The sequence below is a fragment of the Macrosteles quadrilineatus genome, unplaced genomic scaffold (assembly GCF_028750875.1).
Source record: "Macrosteles quadrilineatus isolate MER2022 unplaced genomic scaffold, UCM_ALF_1.0 Scaffold_3__2_contigs__length_128488019, whole genome shotgun sequence".
NCBI classification, from domain to species: domain Eukaryota; kingdom Metazoa; phylum Arthropoda; class Insecta; order Hemiptera; family Cicadellidae; genus Macrosteles; species Macrosteles quadrilineatus.
In genome coordinates, this window is record NW_026542596.1 from 69,528,125 (window position 1) to 69,546,778 (window position 18,654).

Sequence of the window (18,654 nt, forward strand, 5' to 3'; positions counted from 1 at the left end):
CGAACTATCTTCGGCACCGGGCAGTCTCGATATAAGTGGTCACTCTTCAAGCAGTTCCAACATGAAGATCTCGTATTAGGTGCAGAAGCTGGTGAGGGAGACGCCTGGTGCGAAACCAATTTTGTCCGAGCTACCTTGTGGCTATTGTTTGTACTCCGGTTGGGTTGCAATCTTGGTGGGGGATGTAGAGATTTTCCTGTGAACTGTGATTCGTCACTGGGGGACGGATGGTTTAAAGGCTGACTTACGGCATCTATCTTGAAAACGTTTGATGAGCGAGTTTTAGTGTTGTAGGCTGTTTCCGGCACTAACGCTTGAGCAGGGTTCGGGGGTGGTCGAAAATTTTTCTTCTCCCGGAGGTAAAGTTCATATCCTTCAGCTTGATGAAGAAAGTCTCTAACCGTGTGAAAATTCTCTCTTCGCATTATAAGCTTGTACTCTGGTCTCATGTTTGAGTAAAGTTTGTTCAGTGTCTCGTTCACTGAAAAGGTACCTCTACGACGCATAAGGGTGGTGAGAGCAACCGTAAATTTTCTGATTGGTTCTAATTCACCTTGTGTCCTTTTTAGGATTTCCAGGTCCAAATTTCTCAAATAGTCCGGGGGGTAGTATTGTTCCTTAAAACTGGTCAGAAAGTCGTCATAAGTGTTCAAAGAGGACTTAATATTCCTATACCAGAAAAGGGCTTCACCTTTCAGGAGTTCTGGTAACACCTTCATCAGCATATCGCAAGATATGTCATATGATTCCTGTAGTTCGCACAGTCGCTCCATAAATGACACTGCGTCGTGGTCACCGTCAAATTTAAGGCCCCATTTCCTGACCTGAGTGCAGACTTGGGATACGTCCTTGGTCTTAGTGTTCGGGGAGAAGTTGTTAGCTTCTACTTCATTCTGTTTTTCCAAATTCGCAAATGACCGATTCTGCTGAGATGATCGAGGAAATAAGTACTCTTGAAATTCTGAATGTGGCCCTAGATCGGTGTTTCCCTCGTGGTAGGGATGGAAAGTAGCTTGCGGTTTTGTGACTGGGGAGGTCCCTTCGTGGCTAGACGACACCTTGAGCTTTTCTTGTACCTCTCGGAAGCTTGCAGAAGGGGGAAGGCCTAGCATTTCACGGATACTTATCTCCTCGGCACTACGGATACTATGTGGACGAGATATTGGAATGGGTGGTCTCCATGCGGAGGCAACTTGGGTGTTGTCATAGGATGGTGGTTGAAGCAGTCCACTCGCTACTCTGCCAAGTGGGTGTACAGGAGGTTGTGTGGTTGCCGTCAGAGTTGATGTTTCTTCGTAATTTCCCCCGTTTCGGATGAATGAGCTGAACCTTCTTCGAAGAGTATCCACGTTTCCTTCAATGGATAAATTAAACTTCAACATTTCATTTTCAAGTTCATGTCGTCTGAGAAGATAGATCCATCCTGTTCTGGGATCCGATTCGCTAGGGGATATAGTATCAGTTCTCGCGGGTGGTATCTGTAGACCGGGGCAACTAGCAGTCATTGCAGCCGGGGTCTGGTCTATTGACGTAACTAGTTGCTTAGGGATAGCTCCCGTAGCTGTTGACGGTGTCGTCGATATCAAGCCGGATGATGGTATCTCTGTCGTCATTGCGGTAGAAGTTTCTGCTAACGGAGAAGGCGTTACCGGTGGTGGAGACAACGTGTGAGCGCTTGTTGTTGGTGTCACCCGCGAAGATGTACTAGTGGTGGTAGGAGCACTAGCTATTCTCGTTGTAGGTTGAATTTTCGAGGATCGGCCATTTTTTGAGTCACTTCCATTCACTCCCATGAAGAGAAGATTATTCCAAGGTTTGATCAAGTATTTCAAAGGAAACATCAATGAACTGTCCATTGTTAGTTCAAGGTTTGTAGCAGGCAAGCGGCAAAGCAGAGAAAACTTTTGCAAAAGCGTTTAGTTTAGCAGGGATACTACTAGGATTATATGGAAAGGGTCGTTATATACAGGACAAACAACCACGGAGAAATATTCAGGAGTAGAACAAGAGGTGGACTGGGAAACTTCCTATTTAAGTGAGAGCTTACAAGTCACAAATTCCCTATTACAAGTCCCTGTTCGGGCGCCATTTTGTAACGCACATTTTTGTGTACGTTAGAATTTAAATAGATTTGAGCGTCGGATAGACAGTCTAGCAGTGTGGGGTTTCTTTATCTAAGAAAATTCCAGGGGACAGAGTTAATCGGGAGTTATCAGATAATCTTGTAATAATATTAGGCCGAATGTGTAAACAAAGATAAGGGCAAACCTTTTATTACTGAATACTTTCGGTAATTTCTAATCTCTCTGGGATAGATGGATTAAAGCTTCCAAGTCAAATTAGGATTACTGAAAGATATGGACAATTTAAAATAAAATACGTAATTGATTCAGAGTGTGGTATTTCTCATGCGAGGCCAGCCCACAGGTGTTGGTGGTTTAACCACTCATCATAACATCATAATCAATTACGTTGATCGGAAAAATTGAATGACTTTACACTGGTGAACGGTGATAATTAACAAATTTCTTGACTATTCAGCTCGAATACTTTAATTGATATAATTTGAAATAGCCGTTTGTCGAGTAGAAAGGACACGATTGACTAACCAACAGGGGTGCCCATCCCCCCCAAAGCTCACGTCGCAGAATCCCCCCCAAATTCGTTGTTTAACCATACCCATGCCGGAAGGTCTGGGGGCTAACCCATAGTTATGTTTATAATGCGGGGAGGGAAGGGGTGCCCCCGACACTTCTTTAAACTTATGGGAATTTAAGCGTTTGAATCAAACTTTAAACCCAATAAAAATGGACAATTTTCCTTTAAAACTCTAGTAGCAAACTATTTGTTAGTTTAGTTTTAATTTAAATGAGTTGGATTTTTGACATGCACACAATTTGAATCAAAATTGGCCATAGTCAAAGAGTGTAACATGTTAATTTTTAATCAAAATCGTTCGGGCCAATTCTGAGAAAATTTTATTTATCCATTATTTTTATAGGGTAATGGAATATATCACTATTAAAAATCCAAAATGAAAAAAAAATCTGGAGAGACCATGGATTGGTACCTAAAATACCAAATTTCATCAAAATCGGACTCGGACCACAGGCGTGGTCTGTAGCTCGGTACCATACATACACACATACAGACAGACACACACATCACTTCGAAAACCACTTTTTTGGGATCAGGTTTTTTACATAAAAAATTCTTTTACCATATTAAATTGTAGGGGAGAAAGTACTTAAAGTTATGTCAAAAAGTTTGAGATATTTTCTAAATTGCCCTTTAATCCACTTCTGAGTTTGGTCCTTTTTAAATAGGTGTAAAATATTCAGTCTCAAAAATATTACTAGGCCTAAACTTAATAGTATATTTAGTGCCTAGGGCCAAAATGAGGTTTTGCTGGTTCGAGGTAGTTTTTAAGTCCGATACGAGGTTGAGGACTTAAAACGATCGAGAACTGAAAAACCATTTCAGTCCGTGGTACAAACGCTATTATTCACCACCCCACACTATACTCTATTGCCACTAATTCACCTCAATGATAATACACTGCACACTGATATAGTCAACACAACTACAACTTTAAGGTCATGTGGATAAATAGTTTGAGGAATCAGCAAAAACAATAATGAATAGTCGCTAGGCAGCGGTGACAATAAAACAACTCTATTGCAATGCTATGGATACTGATTGTGTATTTAAAGCGGGCAGCTGATTTTGCGGCCCTAGGGATGTAAAACCCTGCTCGATCCCCAAATGACGATGACAGCTGGCATGGCCTGCAAAACGTAACTTTCAGCCACCAATTAATGTACCTTTATGTAAAACAGTTAAAAACATCATAGTGTGGTAAAATAGTATATTACGTTACTAGTCCTGAATCCCGTGCGAGACGAAGTCGAGTAGTGTTTTTTTTATACGAGTCCGGCCAACACATTTTGGACGAGTGACGTACGATAGTTTACGCCATACTACTAAATCCGTTCAAATTCCTATATTACCACCAACTAAAGGACTAAAAATCACTAGAGGTGTTTTTGTTATAACCACTCATTGCCACCCAAATAGGCCCTACAGTATAATCAGCTGATTGGTGTCCAGCAAAACTCATTACAGTACAGTGTAGTACTGTATGAAACCCCATTTGATTAAGGACAACAGCTGTTTTCTGGACTAAATCCTTGCATGGGAAGTTCGTCAAAATAGTGTAGCGTGGCGTAAAAAAATAATTATATATCTATTCTAAGACTAGTAAAATTTATTTGAAGCTCTTTCTAGATTCAAGAAAATACAATAACAAATACAATTTAATTAATCCATAATCATGTGTTTCAGTTCTTGAAGTTAACGTAAACACATAGCCTATCAAAAACCTTGATTAAATGTCACAGTACTGTATGTCAATTTCTTCCAATGAATAAATGACCCAGGCATAATTATTTAGGAGAGCCAAAATATTATCACAAGCTTTCATGTTGTTTTTCATGTTGTAAAAATAGCAAAATGATTATCATTATCATAATACTGGTTTTTTTATGAATCAAGAATATATTATAATAAACAAACCTATAAAACCATCAATAGGTCCTCAAGGCAATGAGACTATTTGAGAATGAGTTCATAATGAAAGGTTAAAACAAACTCAAATTGCAGATACAATTTAATAAGCAACCATAATCCTTTGACAGCAGTTGGCATGGAGTTGTTCTCACTGTCAAACATGATACGAGTCAGAAAGTGGAAATCCATCCACATAAAAGCATAGATAAAAGTATCTATATATTTTATAGCAATTATAAAATGATGTATTAATCAAGATAAAATGTCAAACGGGATTTTGATTGCATAATTACCCCAGTAATAAATTAAGGAGGTCGTAAAAATTATCTGATTAATCTTTTATGTGCTTTTAACCAACCACAGGCTTGAATCCCCCCCAAAATCACAAAATCCCCCCCAAATAAAATTCTGATGTCGCATTTTGCGACATCAAACCCCCCTGTGGGCACCCCTGCTAACCAACAAAGGGAGGTTGGTGTCAATAAGCTCAGGACTGTTAGTGGAGGTTAGCAATATACAGCAATGTACTCTATGATACCTGTACTATGTTCTAATATCAAAGCCAATTAGCCTTAGGAGTGCTAGCGTCAGTTAAGATTCAAGTAGCAAGTAATTAGCAGATTATTAGCACACTGTATGATGACTAACTAACGGTTTAAGAAGGTTAGCATCAGTACAGGGATCTCGGGGAGTATTAAGCTGACCAACTAGCTGGAAAAGTGCTAGTGTCAGTTAAGAGACAATTAGTAGGTAATTAGCGGATAATTAGCAAACTGTTAGGCTGACTAACTAACGGTTTTAGAAGGTTAGCGTCAGTACAGGGATCTCGGGGAGTATTAAGCTGACCAACTAGCTAGAGGAGTGCTAGTGTCAGTTAAGAGACAATTAGTAGGTAATTAGCGGATAATTAGCAAATTGTTAGGCTGACGAACTAACGGTTTAAGAAGGTTAGCGTCAGTACAGGGATCTCGCGGAGTATTAAGCTGACCAACTAGCTAGAGGAGTGCTAGTGTCAGTTACGAGACAATTAGTAGGTAATTAGCGGATAATTAGCAAACTGTTAGGCTGACTAACTAACGGTTTAAGAAGGTTAGCGTCAGTACAGGGATCTCGGGGAGTATTACGCTGACCAACTAGCTAGAGGAGTGCTAGTGTCAGTTAAGAGACAATTAGTAGGTAATTAGCGGATAATTAGCAAACTGTTAGGCTGACGAACTAACGGTTTAAGAAGGTTAGCGTCAGTACAGGGATCTCGGGGAGTATTAAGCTGACCAACTAGCTAGAGGAGTGCTAGTGTCAGTTAAGAGACAATTAGTAGGTAATTAGCGGATAATTAGCAAACTGTTAGGCTGACGAACTAACGGTTTAAGAAGGTTAGCGTCAGTACAGGGATCTCGGTGAGTATTAAGCTGACCAACTAGCTAGAGGAGTGCTAGTGTCAGTTAAGAGACAATTAGTAGGTAATTAGCGGATAATTAGCAAACTGTTAGGCTGACGAACTAACGGTTTAAGAAGGTTAGCGTCAGTACAGGGATCTCGGGGAGTATTAATCTGACCAACTAGCTAGAGGAGTGCTAGTGTCAGTTAACAGACAATTAGTAGGTAATTAGCGGATAATTAGCAAATTGTTAGGCTGACGAACTAACGGTTTAAGAAGGTTAGCGTCAGTACAGGGATCTCGCGGAGTATTAAGCTGACCAACTAGCTAGAGGAGTGCTAGTGTCAGTTAAGAGACAATTAGTAGGTAATTAGCGGATACTTAGCAAACTGTTAGGCTGACGAACTAACGGTTTAAGAAGGTTGATAAAATAGTGAAAATCAATACAAACTAGGTAATGTTTGATTGCCGTCTCCTACCTTCGCCAGATGAATTCCAGGACACTAATTACTCCAAGGGTTCACGCCGGCCGTAAAAGGATTCTAAGAAGGTTAAAACTCGAACTGCTCGGATTTAGAGTCGTAGATCAACTGTCCGACCCCCTGGAGTCGATCGCGGCCGCAGAGATGGTTAGCCGCTTGTGCGCATGTCCGGTGGTGTGCAGGAATCGACACGCCGGTCCGGCCAAAAGAGTCCACGGCGCATGGTCGGTGGCCTACACGTTAAACACTGTCAACTGGACTGGCGGGCTTTTCAAACACTCTAAACTTGTACTAATTCCCCACTACATAAAATTAACTAATCATATAGGTAATTTTCTCAAGTAATAATTTCTGATAACTAATTTAAATATTTAAATTATTTATTTTCAAGCTGAGGTGTAATCTTATTCTAGTATTCAGGCTATTTCCTATTAAATAAAATACACTTTAGTAACATAGTAAAAAAAAATATGTTACAACTGGGACACAAATATTTTTTCCTTATGTTGTCACAAGGGGAAGGTAAAATGAACTCCTTATCAACATTGTGAGTTTATGGAAAATCTTATCAACAGTGACTATAAAAAAAAGTATTAACGGTCAAAAGAGACAAAAAACTATTTGACTAAAATATAATACAAATCTGCATTTGAAATGGCCAGTTCTAAGTCTCACTTGAATCAACATCTTTCTGGTAGTGGTAGTCTACATAGTTTTAAAATCCACGACTCCTTTTCCATCAAATTGGACCGTTAATACCCTCTAACATTGAACAAAGTATGCCCAACTTTATATATACGACGTAAACACAGCTTTTACTCACAGTATGGGTCAAAGATTCGTGAAATGCGACCAACTGCTGATGCGTGATTTACATGTAGGCTAAGTGACTATCTTTATTCCATAAAACAAATGTAATGAAAAAAAAAACTACGAATAAAGGAATATACTTGAGCAAATTATCTAAATAGCATAAATAGCTGCTTATTAGGTTATCAGCATTGCCCAGTTCGTATACTATTTATTTTTCAAATGAAACTCGAATTAATATAAAACATTCATTTGGTTAAAATAATATATCGGTTTGATTAACATAAAATAGTTTATACAGGCAAACTATCAGTTCTATTTCATGTAAAAATTAAACAGCCCCTAAATAAAATACAAAGATAAACAGTATTTGTTAATTATTATTTCTTTTTTTGCTGACAATATTCCCGTGGCGGAGCACGGGCGGTTAACTAGTTTAATCTTATTTTACACGATTTTTCATTTCAGATTTCAAAAAGCACCATTTAAACATACATCAACCCCGGACGAAGGACGGGTACTCTGCTAGTATACTATAAATAAGTATATAATTTAATTATTTATATTGTAATATCTTTTCAACATAACTGAAATGTATTAGTTTTAATGAAACGTTGAATGTTGGTATTGGAATGAAATTGAATTTTGTATTTCTTCCATTGAAACACTCCAAAAATATTTCAAACTGGAGGAAACTTAAACAAGAGTAGAGAGAGATTGAGATGACTATTTACATTGTTGAGGTACTTGTTCTAAATACGTTTCAGCAGCCTCCTGCATAATCAATTAATACCGATAATTCATCTTGTAAATAAATGTGGAAGAGAAATTGCCAATCTAGAATGTCTCGCTGGTAGCGATGTTAATTAATTAGGTGAGGCAGAAAGAGGACAAAAAACTCAAATTGACAACCATCTTAACTACCTATCAATATTTTTGCCCTGGTATCATTGATGTCTTCTACATTGTTATCGGCAGCCTACATCAATTGTTGGCCTATCGATGCTTATCCCTACCATAGCCTGTGTGATAAATAAAAAAAGTCATACAATATTTTTCAAGTTGAGAAAAATAAATAGTTTTATAAAACATTTAGTAGTTATCAGGGTGAGTGCACCAGCGAATGGCCATTTAGTTTGTGTAAATTATATTAAGCTTTTGGTTTTGCCTAGTCCATCACAAACAGTGGTTTATCTTTTCATATTGTCTTATCAAATTTAGTAACATCAATCTTGACACATTTAGTAACATCAATGTAGGACATGGTCTTTGAGATTCTCTTAACACATTTTTAAAGAATTGTTTCAGTGTTTTCACTAGATGAGGAAAAATTACTTATAAATACTGTATTTCTGTACCCACCTATTCCGGCTGCATTATATTCCTCTTCTTCTTGTTTTTTTGTCAGTTTGATGACATCTTCTCTACTAGCATGTTGCCTGTTATTTTTCCGTTGACCTACAGAATGCTTCAACTGTATTTGTTCCAATTCTTCATCAAATCTTCCCAGGTACCTAAAACGTTATGGTTTGTTAAAAATGTTTTTTTTTAATTGAACGATTAAATTGGAGTACATAAGACTGTTTCAAATAGTAGTTCAAAACATTTTCTGAAAAGTAAACGGCTTACTACCAAATTTAAATTCAACGACTGATTATTGTTGTTTTTATGAAAAGATTGTATTTGGAAACATTTTGAATGAAATAAAGATAACCTTTTTAAAATCCTGTTTCAAAAATTGAATACTTTGAAATTGGTTCATAAGGATGGTTTTACTTGGTTGTTGTTGATGAATGATGCTAATCTAATGAAACAAAAAGTTGTCTTATCCTAAGTTTTTAACTCATTGGCGATGAAAATTTTTAAATTTCTCTACTAACACAATAATTTTTAGTCCTTTTATGTCTTATTAGTATTTCAAAACAATTTGTCCATTTTCAACAAAAATAAAAGCCATAAAGAAAAATCTGTTTTCTATTGCTCTAAGGCCCGGTTCACACGAACGACAAACCTAGCAGACTAGGCTTGGACTAGGTAAGCACGACTGGGTAGCGGACCACAGGATCAAATGGAGCCGTTCACACGAGCCTAGGACACCGACTAGCTAGTTGTGTTCGAGCTTGATGTCCCAAAACCTAGTCGGGCCCCGCTTCCCAGTCCGTCGTGGCAACTACCCAGTCGCCCAGTCGAACTGCGTAGCAGTACATGTAGCCTTATGGGAGCGTTCACACGAGCGATCGGGTAGTCGAGCTGCAGCTCGCATTCTTACCTTTGTTCTCATTGTGCACCAGTGATGGAACCGAGTGGTTTTGATATCTATATTTTCACCTAGTCCGTAGACATGTCGCTCGTGTGAACCGGTGTGATCCTGTGGTCCGCTACCCAGTCGTGCTTACCTAGTGCTTACCTAGTCCAAGCCTAGTCTGCTAGGTATGTCATTCGTGTGAACCGGGTCTAAACCAATGTAAAAAGAAGCGAAACACGTAGTGTGCAATCCTTACTAAACTCACTAAATGCCGTCAACTTCCACCTAAGCCAGTTACAGTTTATTTAAGGTAACCCCTCCACTCCAGCAACGCCACATTAGCAAGCACAAAATGGATTGCGAAATCTAGGGGATTCAAACCCGTGTATGTAGAAAGAACTCTACGCTACACTCGTCAGTGCAACATCTTAGTCAACTGAGCTACCATGCCACTGTCGACTGAATGGGTCGATTGCCAGTATAAGCAATTGTACGTTAGATTTGACATACTAGTTGGGTTCAGCAGTATGACTATCTCTCGGCAAAATGTGGCGACGGGTCTTCGTCAATGGGTCAAACATCAAGTTTACTATTACAATTATAACCATTATTAAATACGCGGAAAAACAAAGTTATAATGCAATGAATAACAGCTTACTTTTCGATTAAAGATGCAATCTCACCATGGCTTATTTCTGAGACATCTGCTGGAAGATTGTTTTGAAACCACAAGAACTTTTCACCCGTCACATTTAACTTCATTTGATGTACCATCTTTGATTTCTTTCTTGCTGATTCTCTGTAAATGAATATTTATTATTAATGTTTATGTTATTACATTGTAAGTTAGGAATGAATGTACTTTACATCCATGCTTTTACATCCTTTCAGTCTCATATGGACTTATTATAAACACTAAATACCTAATCCTTTTTTAAAGAAAATATCAAATTCAACTTAGGAAGATTTTTTTAAGGTTTGGTTACACTTGACAGGAAAAGAAACAGACAAACTTTGTTTAGTGTGACAATAAAGGACAAAGCAAGGAAACAACACTGACAGTCTAAGCCTGGATGATCTTTGTTAGCTGCTGTGAGGATAAGCCCTGGTGCTTGGGCTACTACATAGAACACAGACAATTAATTGTCAAAGTCTTTGTCTGGATGATCTAAGCAAGTTTCTTGCTCTTTGTTAGCATTGGCATTACATTGTTGTGTTGGTGAGGCATTATGTCCACTCGATACCATGTTTCTATTCCTTTTATTAGTCTTATGAACAGTCCACAAAACTTTTACTGTACTTCTTAGCTATGCACGTAGTTTATAAATCACTTGAAATTGTTTTCCAAGGTTCAATAAAATAAAATCATATTTCATAGAATTGTACATTAATATATGAACAGAGTTAGTTTGCAGAAATATAAACAAGCACATTATTTTTCTTATTTATTACATAGGATGCTTACATAATGTAGCCTATAAGTTAAAAACAATCTGTGGTTTAATCATAGTTATTGAAAGATGACCTATTCCTACAATATTTATCTGTTATTTATCTGTGTCTACAATTTTGTGTATTTGATACCTGATGACTACAACGTGTTTTGCTGTCAAATTTTTATTTTTTTTGCACACATTACCTAAATTATTTAAACCAGAAAGAACATTATATATCTAACACGTTTTCACCAAGGAATACAACCTTTTCCAGTTTGATATACAATCATGCAATGCAGTTAGGTAATGCAGGTATGCTTACTAAGTCTCCTATGAGTAGGGACTCATAGCAGCGATGGTGTGGGTTCAGATTCAGGTGCCCACGACTAATTTTCACCAGTACTGTACAGTTCAACTCTCATAGTGTATCGGCTCAATCTTTGCTGAGTAGGCCTATGTTCCATGTGTAGACCCGAGGCTTATGTGGACAGAAAAAAAATAGAGGCCACCAGCCTCCTTTTAATACAAAAAATAGTTTTGTTCTTTCTGGTTCAGTGTGAAACTCCCCAAATGCCATTTGCAAGGTTTATAAGGAGCTTATTAGAAATGATCTAACAATCCAACTTACTTTTTTGCTTGTTTAGTCAGCTGACGAACTTTCCTTGAGTTGGGATGTGATAGATTTGCAACGGAGACACTTTTGACTTTACCCTGAAATTAATGCAATCATGATAACCTTGTCACAGCAATAAAATAGGCTACGATTAAAAATTGCAGTGAACATAGATAAATAAAATTTGTTTTGGAATTTTGGTATAACATTTTTCTTTTGTCTATCACGCCCTGTTTCGATTAGAGTTTGAAAAAACAGATTTAAATATTTTGTTGTGTAAACGTAACTCGAAAAAAGTTACCACATGTAGTAAACTTAACGAGAAAACAACATTTCTGCAAACAATGAAAGTTATATGTTGACACTGGTGTATAAACACTATTGAAGAAGTTATTTAGTTGAATATGATTTGTCAACATCTTAAAACCTTAATACTTTTCAATGAAATTGTGACCATAGGCTACAAAGTAGGCATTTTAAGCCAAGTATGAGTGGAGATGAGTGTAGTAAAGTGTAAGTGTATGTTAGTGTAGTGGTAATGAGAGTAGTTTTAGTGGCACGATCTTGCAGTCTTGTTAGTGACTAAGGTCGACATATTCCTTAGACACAGCTATTAATTTAGCCCATACAGCTAATGGCAACAAAGGACCTACGGTACAGTTTATAGTGGAATCCGAACCACATTTTGCCTTGGTAAAATCAAACAGTGGTTAAACTAGCTAAAAAATGTTCTATTAACTCCTTCACATACTTGTTTAAAAGAGGTTTTATTTCCTCTAAGTTAATAGGCTATTTACTAAGTTCTTTTTTTTTTAATAGATCTAATTTGGTACAGAGTTTAGTAGCCTATGTGGAATCTGAAAATGTGTTCTTTACGTACAAACCAAAGTTCACAAGTCAAGGTTAATTATTGGTTCCGAGAGTGCCAGTTAATTTGTTCCTACATTAGGCCCCATTCGCCTATTGGGTCTGATGATGATTGGAGTCTCCAATCGAAATTGATCACCACTTACCATCTTAAGTATACCGTCTTGTGAGTAAACAGTATAAGTGTAAACTCGCCTTTGGCTCGCTGGGGGCTCTGCCCCCAGGCCCCCTTTTTTGGTTGGGGGTAAATGAGCCACGGGGGACAGGGCGCAAGACCTACAATCGTGCCAAATTTCAGATATCCAGTTAATCTAGAAATGGGTAAACGTTATTTAGACTTATGCACCTGTAGGAATAACATTGGGGGGGAGGGTTTAATATTTCTGGGGGGGGGGGTTGTATTTGTAAAATTTAACTTTTCTTAATGGGCGCAATAACTAAAATCGTGCAAAATTTTAGATTTTCACCTAATCTAGAAAACCCTTTTCCAAACTATTCATTGGTTTCAAAACAAATACTAGGAACTGTGAAATATTTGAAGTCCATTGTCCCGATGAAAGACAGTGGTTCAAGAACTGTGAGGGTGGGGAGGTTATTTGTTGAGGGGGTTATTATTTGTTGAGGGGGGTGGGGTACGTATTAAAAAGTTCATAATTCCTTTGATATAGGAGTTTATTAAATAGGAGGGTTTGAGTTATAGAAGTTTAAAAACACTTGTTATGTCGTTTTCAGAAGTCCGCCATTTTTTTAAGGGGGGGGGGGTTCATAATACAGAATGGGACTTTTGGAAATTTTCTTGTTAATTTCATGTAACATTGTACTTTATTAATAACAGTTATAATACGGTAAACTTTGTATAGTTTTAATAACCTTGTACATATAGAATAGGTAAAGAGTCTGTTACTACCTCGTGAAAGTGGTGAAAACTTTTAAATTTCGACATTTAACTTAAGTTTTGGGGTTCAATGAGTCAAGTTACGAAAAAAACATGTATGAGTAAAACCGAAAGTAAACGAAGAAAAATACAAAGCATTAATAATATTAGCAAAATGTGTTTTTTTGTTTTTAGAGGTCCGCCATTTTGGATTTTTGAGGGGGTTAAAATTTGAAAATGGGACTTTCGGGAATTTCACCGGTAATGTAAGATCCCATACTACAATACTACCAAGTTTCAAGTCTCTAGCACGTTTATAAGTGGTTCAGATTATCATACCAAAGTCGGCATTTTTCAATGTTATTTCCCATAAGAATAGCATTGGAGGGGAAATTCTTGAATAAGGGGGGGTTAAAATAAAAAAATGCGACTTTTTGGAATTTTCCCGGGGGTTTGGTACCAAGACCGACAATCGTGCCAAATTTCAACTCTCTAACATTTCTAGAAGTGGTCTAGAATTAGTATCTTCCGTGAGTGAGTTACATATGCGGTTGTATAGTATTTAGATATATTATTATATATTTTTATTTTTTGTGCTTTCAGGTAACAAAAATTACTTCAGTTGGGGGAAAATACTTTGAGAGGAGAAGTTATGAGGATAGCAAACATCTGACATATAGGCTACACATATCTGACATAGCCTATCATATAATGTGCATATACCTACGATCCAATATGCTTAACATAAACAAAAGTGAGGGTCATTGATTGACCTTGATATCAAATCAAATTAAATATCAAAAAATCTTTATTTTATAATCATAGGAATGGTGTCAATACTATAACTAAGACTAAACCTATAAAATAAAACATTAGGTCTACCGGGACTGTAAAAAATATTCTTCTAATGTAGCCACAGTAAAAAGGCAAATTTGGTAAAAATATTCTCTTTCTTTATGTAGCCTAATGCAGTCTGTTGTAGACAGTTAGATAGGCCTATATAATAAATAAGTCAATAATACAGGCCAAAATCCCAAATAAACTCATAATTGAACAAATTTATCCAATAATTAAAAAGGCCAAGCTAGAGACCTAAACAATTACAGACCCATTTAAGTATAATCTGCCGATCGTTTAAGTATAATCTTGCCGTGGGAAGAAAGAAAAAATGCCTCTGGGATCTTCCTTGATCTACAGAAAGCCTTCGACACTCTTGATTGGGATATCCTCAGAACCAAATTAATCAGCATGAATATCCAAGGCAAAGCACTGGAATGGATCGACAGTTATCTGACAGATAGATACCAATATGTAGAAATTGAAAGTCAACACCATAACACCATTTACACCACCAAATCATCACTTAGAAATACATCAAGAGGAATTCCCCAAGGTTCCATATTGGGTCCCCTCCTCTTCATCATCTACATCAATAGCCTCCCCTCCAGTTTTGACAACGACCAAAAATGCATACTTTTTGCCGATGACACCACTATTGTTGTTCCAACAAATCGTCAAGCATCCAACATTAACTTAATAAAATCAACAATGGATCAAGCAACAACAGCCTGTGAAGATATAAACCTCATTATCAACAAGAACAAAACAGTACACATCAACTTCCGAATAAACAATAACAATAAAAGAACAGACGATTGGTCCGGACTGAGCATTCCCACGGTTGACTCAACTAAATTCCTGGGTATCTACATTGACGAAAACCTAAGCTGGCAGATCCATATAGATTACCTTAGTAAAAAACTGTCTACTGCACTCTTTGTACTCCGTAGAATCTGCAACACCACCGATCTGGACACTACAATGATAGCCTACCACTCCATCTTCGCTTCACACTTGAGATATGGCATTGCCGCATGGGGTTCTACATCTGCCAAAAACCTCGAAAGAATATTAATTCTACAGAAAAAGACCGTAAGAACAATCTTGAGGTTGGACCCAAATGAACACTGCAAACCACACTTCATCCGACTCAACATCCTTACCATCACATCACTGTATATCCTTGAAACCATCATTTATTCCATAAACTTAACACCTGTCCGCAGACAAGAACTCCATACACATAATACAAGACACAAAGCAAACATAGATCTACCCCAACATAGACTCTCTAAATTCAGCAATACACCACAATACACTGGCTCAAAATTCTACAACTTGCTACCACAACAATTTAAACATCTACACAACAATAAAACATTTGTCCAACACCTAAAAAAATACCTCACCAATAGACCATATTACAACATAAACGAGTACATAGAGGAACATTCTTACACACACATACGCCAGCTCACTTCGTGAATATACAGAAAAATCCCGTCCAGACGGAAGAACTATGACGATTCCCCGATCTACGGATTGTGGTGAAGACATCGAAGGTAAAAAAAAAAGGTAAGGTAAGATCATCACCAAACTCCTAGAGAGAGTAATGTACCAGTATAACTAATCACGCACCTCGGCTCCAAAAACCTCCTCTCCATAACTTATGCAACACGGCTTCATGAAGACCCTTAACATCACTACTGCAATCTCAAAATTAGTCACTCACATCACCGATATCTGGGAACATCCTCGGAACAAAATTAATCAGTGTAAATAAATATCCAAGGCGAAACCTTGGAATGGATCAAAATTTATCTCAAAAAGGCAGACGGCAATATGTATAAATTGAAAGCCAACGCCAAAACACAATTTTACCACCAGATCATATCAAGTTGAATTCCCCAGGGATCTATGTTGGCCCCCCTCCTCTTCATTGTAATAGGCCTACATAGCTTTCCCTCCAATCTCAACAATAACCTAAAATGCAATACTTTTGCCAATGATACCACCATTGTTGTTCCAACAAATCGTAAAGCAGACAATGTTAACTTAACCAAATAACAATGGATAGAAAACAACCTGTGAAAATTATGAACCTCATAATTAATAAGAATAAAACAGTGCATATTAATTTCCGAATAAATAACAATAAAAGAACAGAGATGATTCAACCAGACTGAGCATTCCCACAATCAACTAAAAAAATTCCATGGAATCTATCTAAGTTACATTGATGGAAATCTAAGTCAAATCAAATCATTTATTGTCCATAAACATATAACTTATAAACAATGCATAGACAAAAGTCACAAATGTCAAAAATAAGTCATACAGGAAAAGAATACAATTTCAATGTATAGGCCTATAAAACAATAAGTATTACCTCTTAGTGTACAAACCTGGGCTCAACTTAGATCACTCAAAATGTAGTTTTCCAAATTGACAGATCCATATAGATTAACTTACCTAGGTTAATAACTGTCTAACTTAATGCACTTTTGGTAGGTACCGGTACTGTAACTTACTCTGTAGAAACTGCAACACCACCAATAAGTTAGATCTGGACACCACAATGCTAGCCTACCACTCCATCTACGCTTCACACTTGAGAAATGGAATTGCAGCATGGGGTTCCACATCTGCCCAAAACCTCTAACGAATAATGATCTTACAGAAAAGGCCATAAGAACAATACTTAGATTGGACCCAAAATAACATTGCAAACCACACTTCATCCGCCTTAGCATCCTTACCATCACATCACTGTACGTCCTAGAAAATATAGTTTAATTACTCATTTACTCCATAACTTAACACCAGTCCGCAGACAGGAAATCCAGACAAATAATACAAGACACAAAGCAAACATTGGCCTAGAACTATCCTGACTAGCGAAAACTTGTCCAGACAGAAGAACCATGGTGATTCCTCTGTCCAAGCTTACGGATTGTGGTGAAGACATTGAAGGTAAAAGAAAAAAGTATTAGAGCTTAAAGAGACAGGTTAGTTTACCAATAAGTTACTTTTAGGTAAATCAGAACAAAACTAGGCCTAGCAACAGTGATACAAATTAGGGCTGTACTTTACTTTAGGTCCTACACTCATTCGAATGAAAATATCATTATTCGATTGTTTCATTTGATATATCATTTGGTTAGTTAGGTTAGGTTAACCTTATAACTAACCAAACGGTAAATCGAATGAAACATCTTGATGGGAATAGGTTTAAGGTTTACGAACACTGATTAAGAATTATATAGGTACATACAGCTCAGCGATTAATGTACATAATTTAAAAACATTAAACTAGGTAGTCCAACTTACCATTTTGGTTATATAAACCTACGGTATTTTATTTTTCTAGTAATCGTGGTAGTATGTATTTTCTAGTATTCGTGGTAGTATGTATAAAATAATGTAAGCTAGGTCCCACTAGAAAAAAATTGAACATACATAGGCCTAGTACAGTACGGGTGTTGATGTTTAATTGAGTTTACAGAAAGTGAAAGAGAAAGACCGATGATCGAGCCCCGAGCCGAGCGAGAGACCTTTTTGGATGCTGATTTGCTGATTAATGATGCTGATAATGCTAAAAAAAATTAGTGATGTGACGAGTTGAGTTGGCGAGTCGAGTTGACTCGAGTCGAGTCAACTTGAGTCATCTCATTCACAACTCGAGTTGGTACCATATACTTCGATGGTTGGTACGAAGGTTGCCTCAGTCGCGCATATGACGTCACCCGCCGACCCTGACGGTGCTGCTCTTAATTCACACAGCTGCCACCTGTCAAATACTTTGTTATTGTTGTTTGTTTTTGTGTAAGTTCTATGAAAATAAATAAATAAAAAACAAACAACAATAACAAAGAATTTGACAGGTGGCAGCTGTGTGAATTAAGAGCAGCACCGTCCGGGTCGGCGGGTGACGTCATATGCGGTAAGAACTCGTACGGAGATTGCCAAAGCTACACGAACTCGTAACTCGTAACGTAACGAGTCCGACTCGCAGTCGCAAAACTTAAACGCTATTGGCTCACACACAGCCTCAAAGCGAGTCAAGAAACCGAACTCATACGGAGAAAGCCGAACCTTTACGAACTCGGGACGTAACGAGTTGACTCGCTTTCGGCCAATAGCGTCACAGCTTTACGAGTCGACTCGCATAGATTCAACGCTATTGGCGGAACGCGAGTTGAGTTGACTCGTATAACTGAAACCCTATTGGCTGAGTGCGAGCCTGGCGGGATCTGTATCAGTTCAAATTGTATAATTCACTGGGTGTTTCAAATAGGGTCCCACAAAGAGATTTAAGTAAATAAATGTAACTCGGATATACTTAATAGGATAAAAATAAACAAATAAATAAAATGATAACAATTTAGTGGTATATCTTTTGAAGTGTTCAGAAATACGGTACAAACATGCACAATAAAATAGTATGCACTTTTTTATCTTTATAAAATTATATATCTTACCAAATACACTTGCAGCAGTAAACATAAATGATTTAACTGTTTAAAATTGACTATTTTCC

The 18,654-nt window shown here is 37.4% G+C and overlaps 1 protein-coding gene across 1 annotated transcript in view; it reads right to left on the reverse strand.

Annotated features, from left to right (window-relative positions):
- The window catches only part of LOC128990573 (translation machinery-associated protein 16 homolog), a 29,436-nt gene extending 12,539 nt beyond the window's left edge, over window positions 1-16,897 (reverse strand). Inside the window, exons 1-4 of the mRNA XM_054413007.1 lie at window positions 16,874-16,897; window positions 11,549-11,631; window positions 10,143-10,283; window positions 8,602-8,753 (exon numbers count right to left, since the gene is read on the reverse strand). Of these exons, the coding sequence (XP_054268982.1) occupies window positions 8,602-8,753; window positions 10,143-10,283; window positions 11,549-11,631; window positions 16,874-16,876 (379 nt within the window). The 5' untranslated portion in view covers window positions 16,877-16,897. The remainder of the gene's footprint in view (window positions 1-8,601; window positions 8,754-10,142; window positions 10,284-11,548; window positions 11,632-16,873) is intronic.
- Window positions 16,898-18,654: the final 1,757 nt, after the last annotated feature.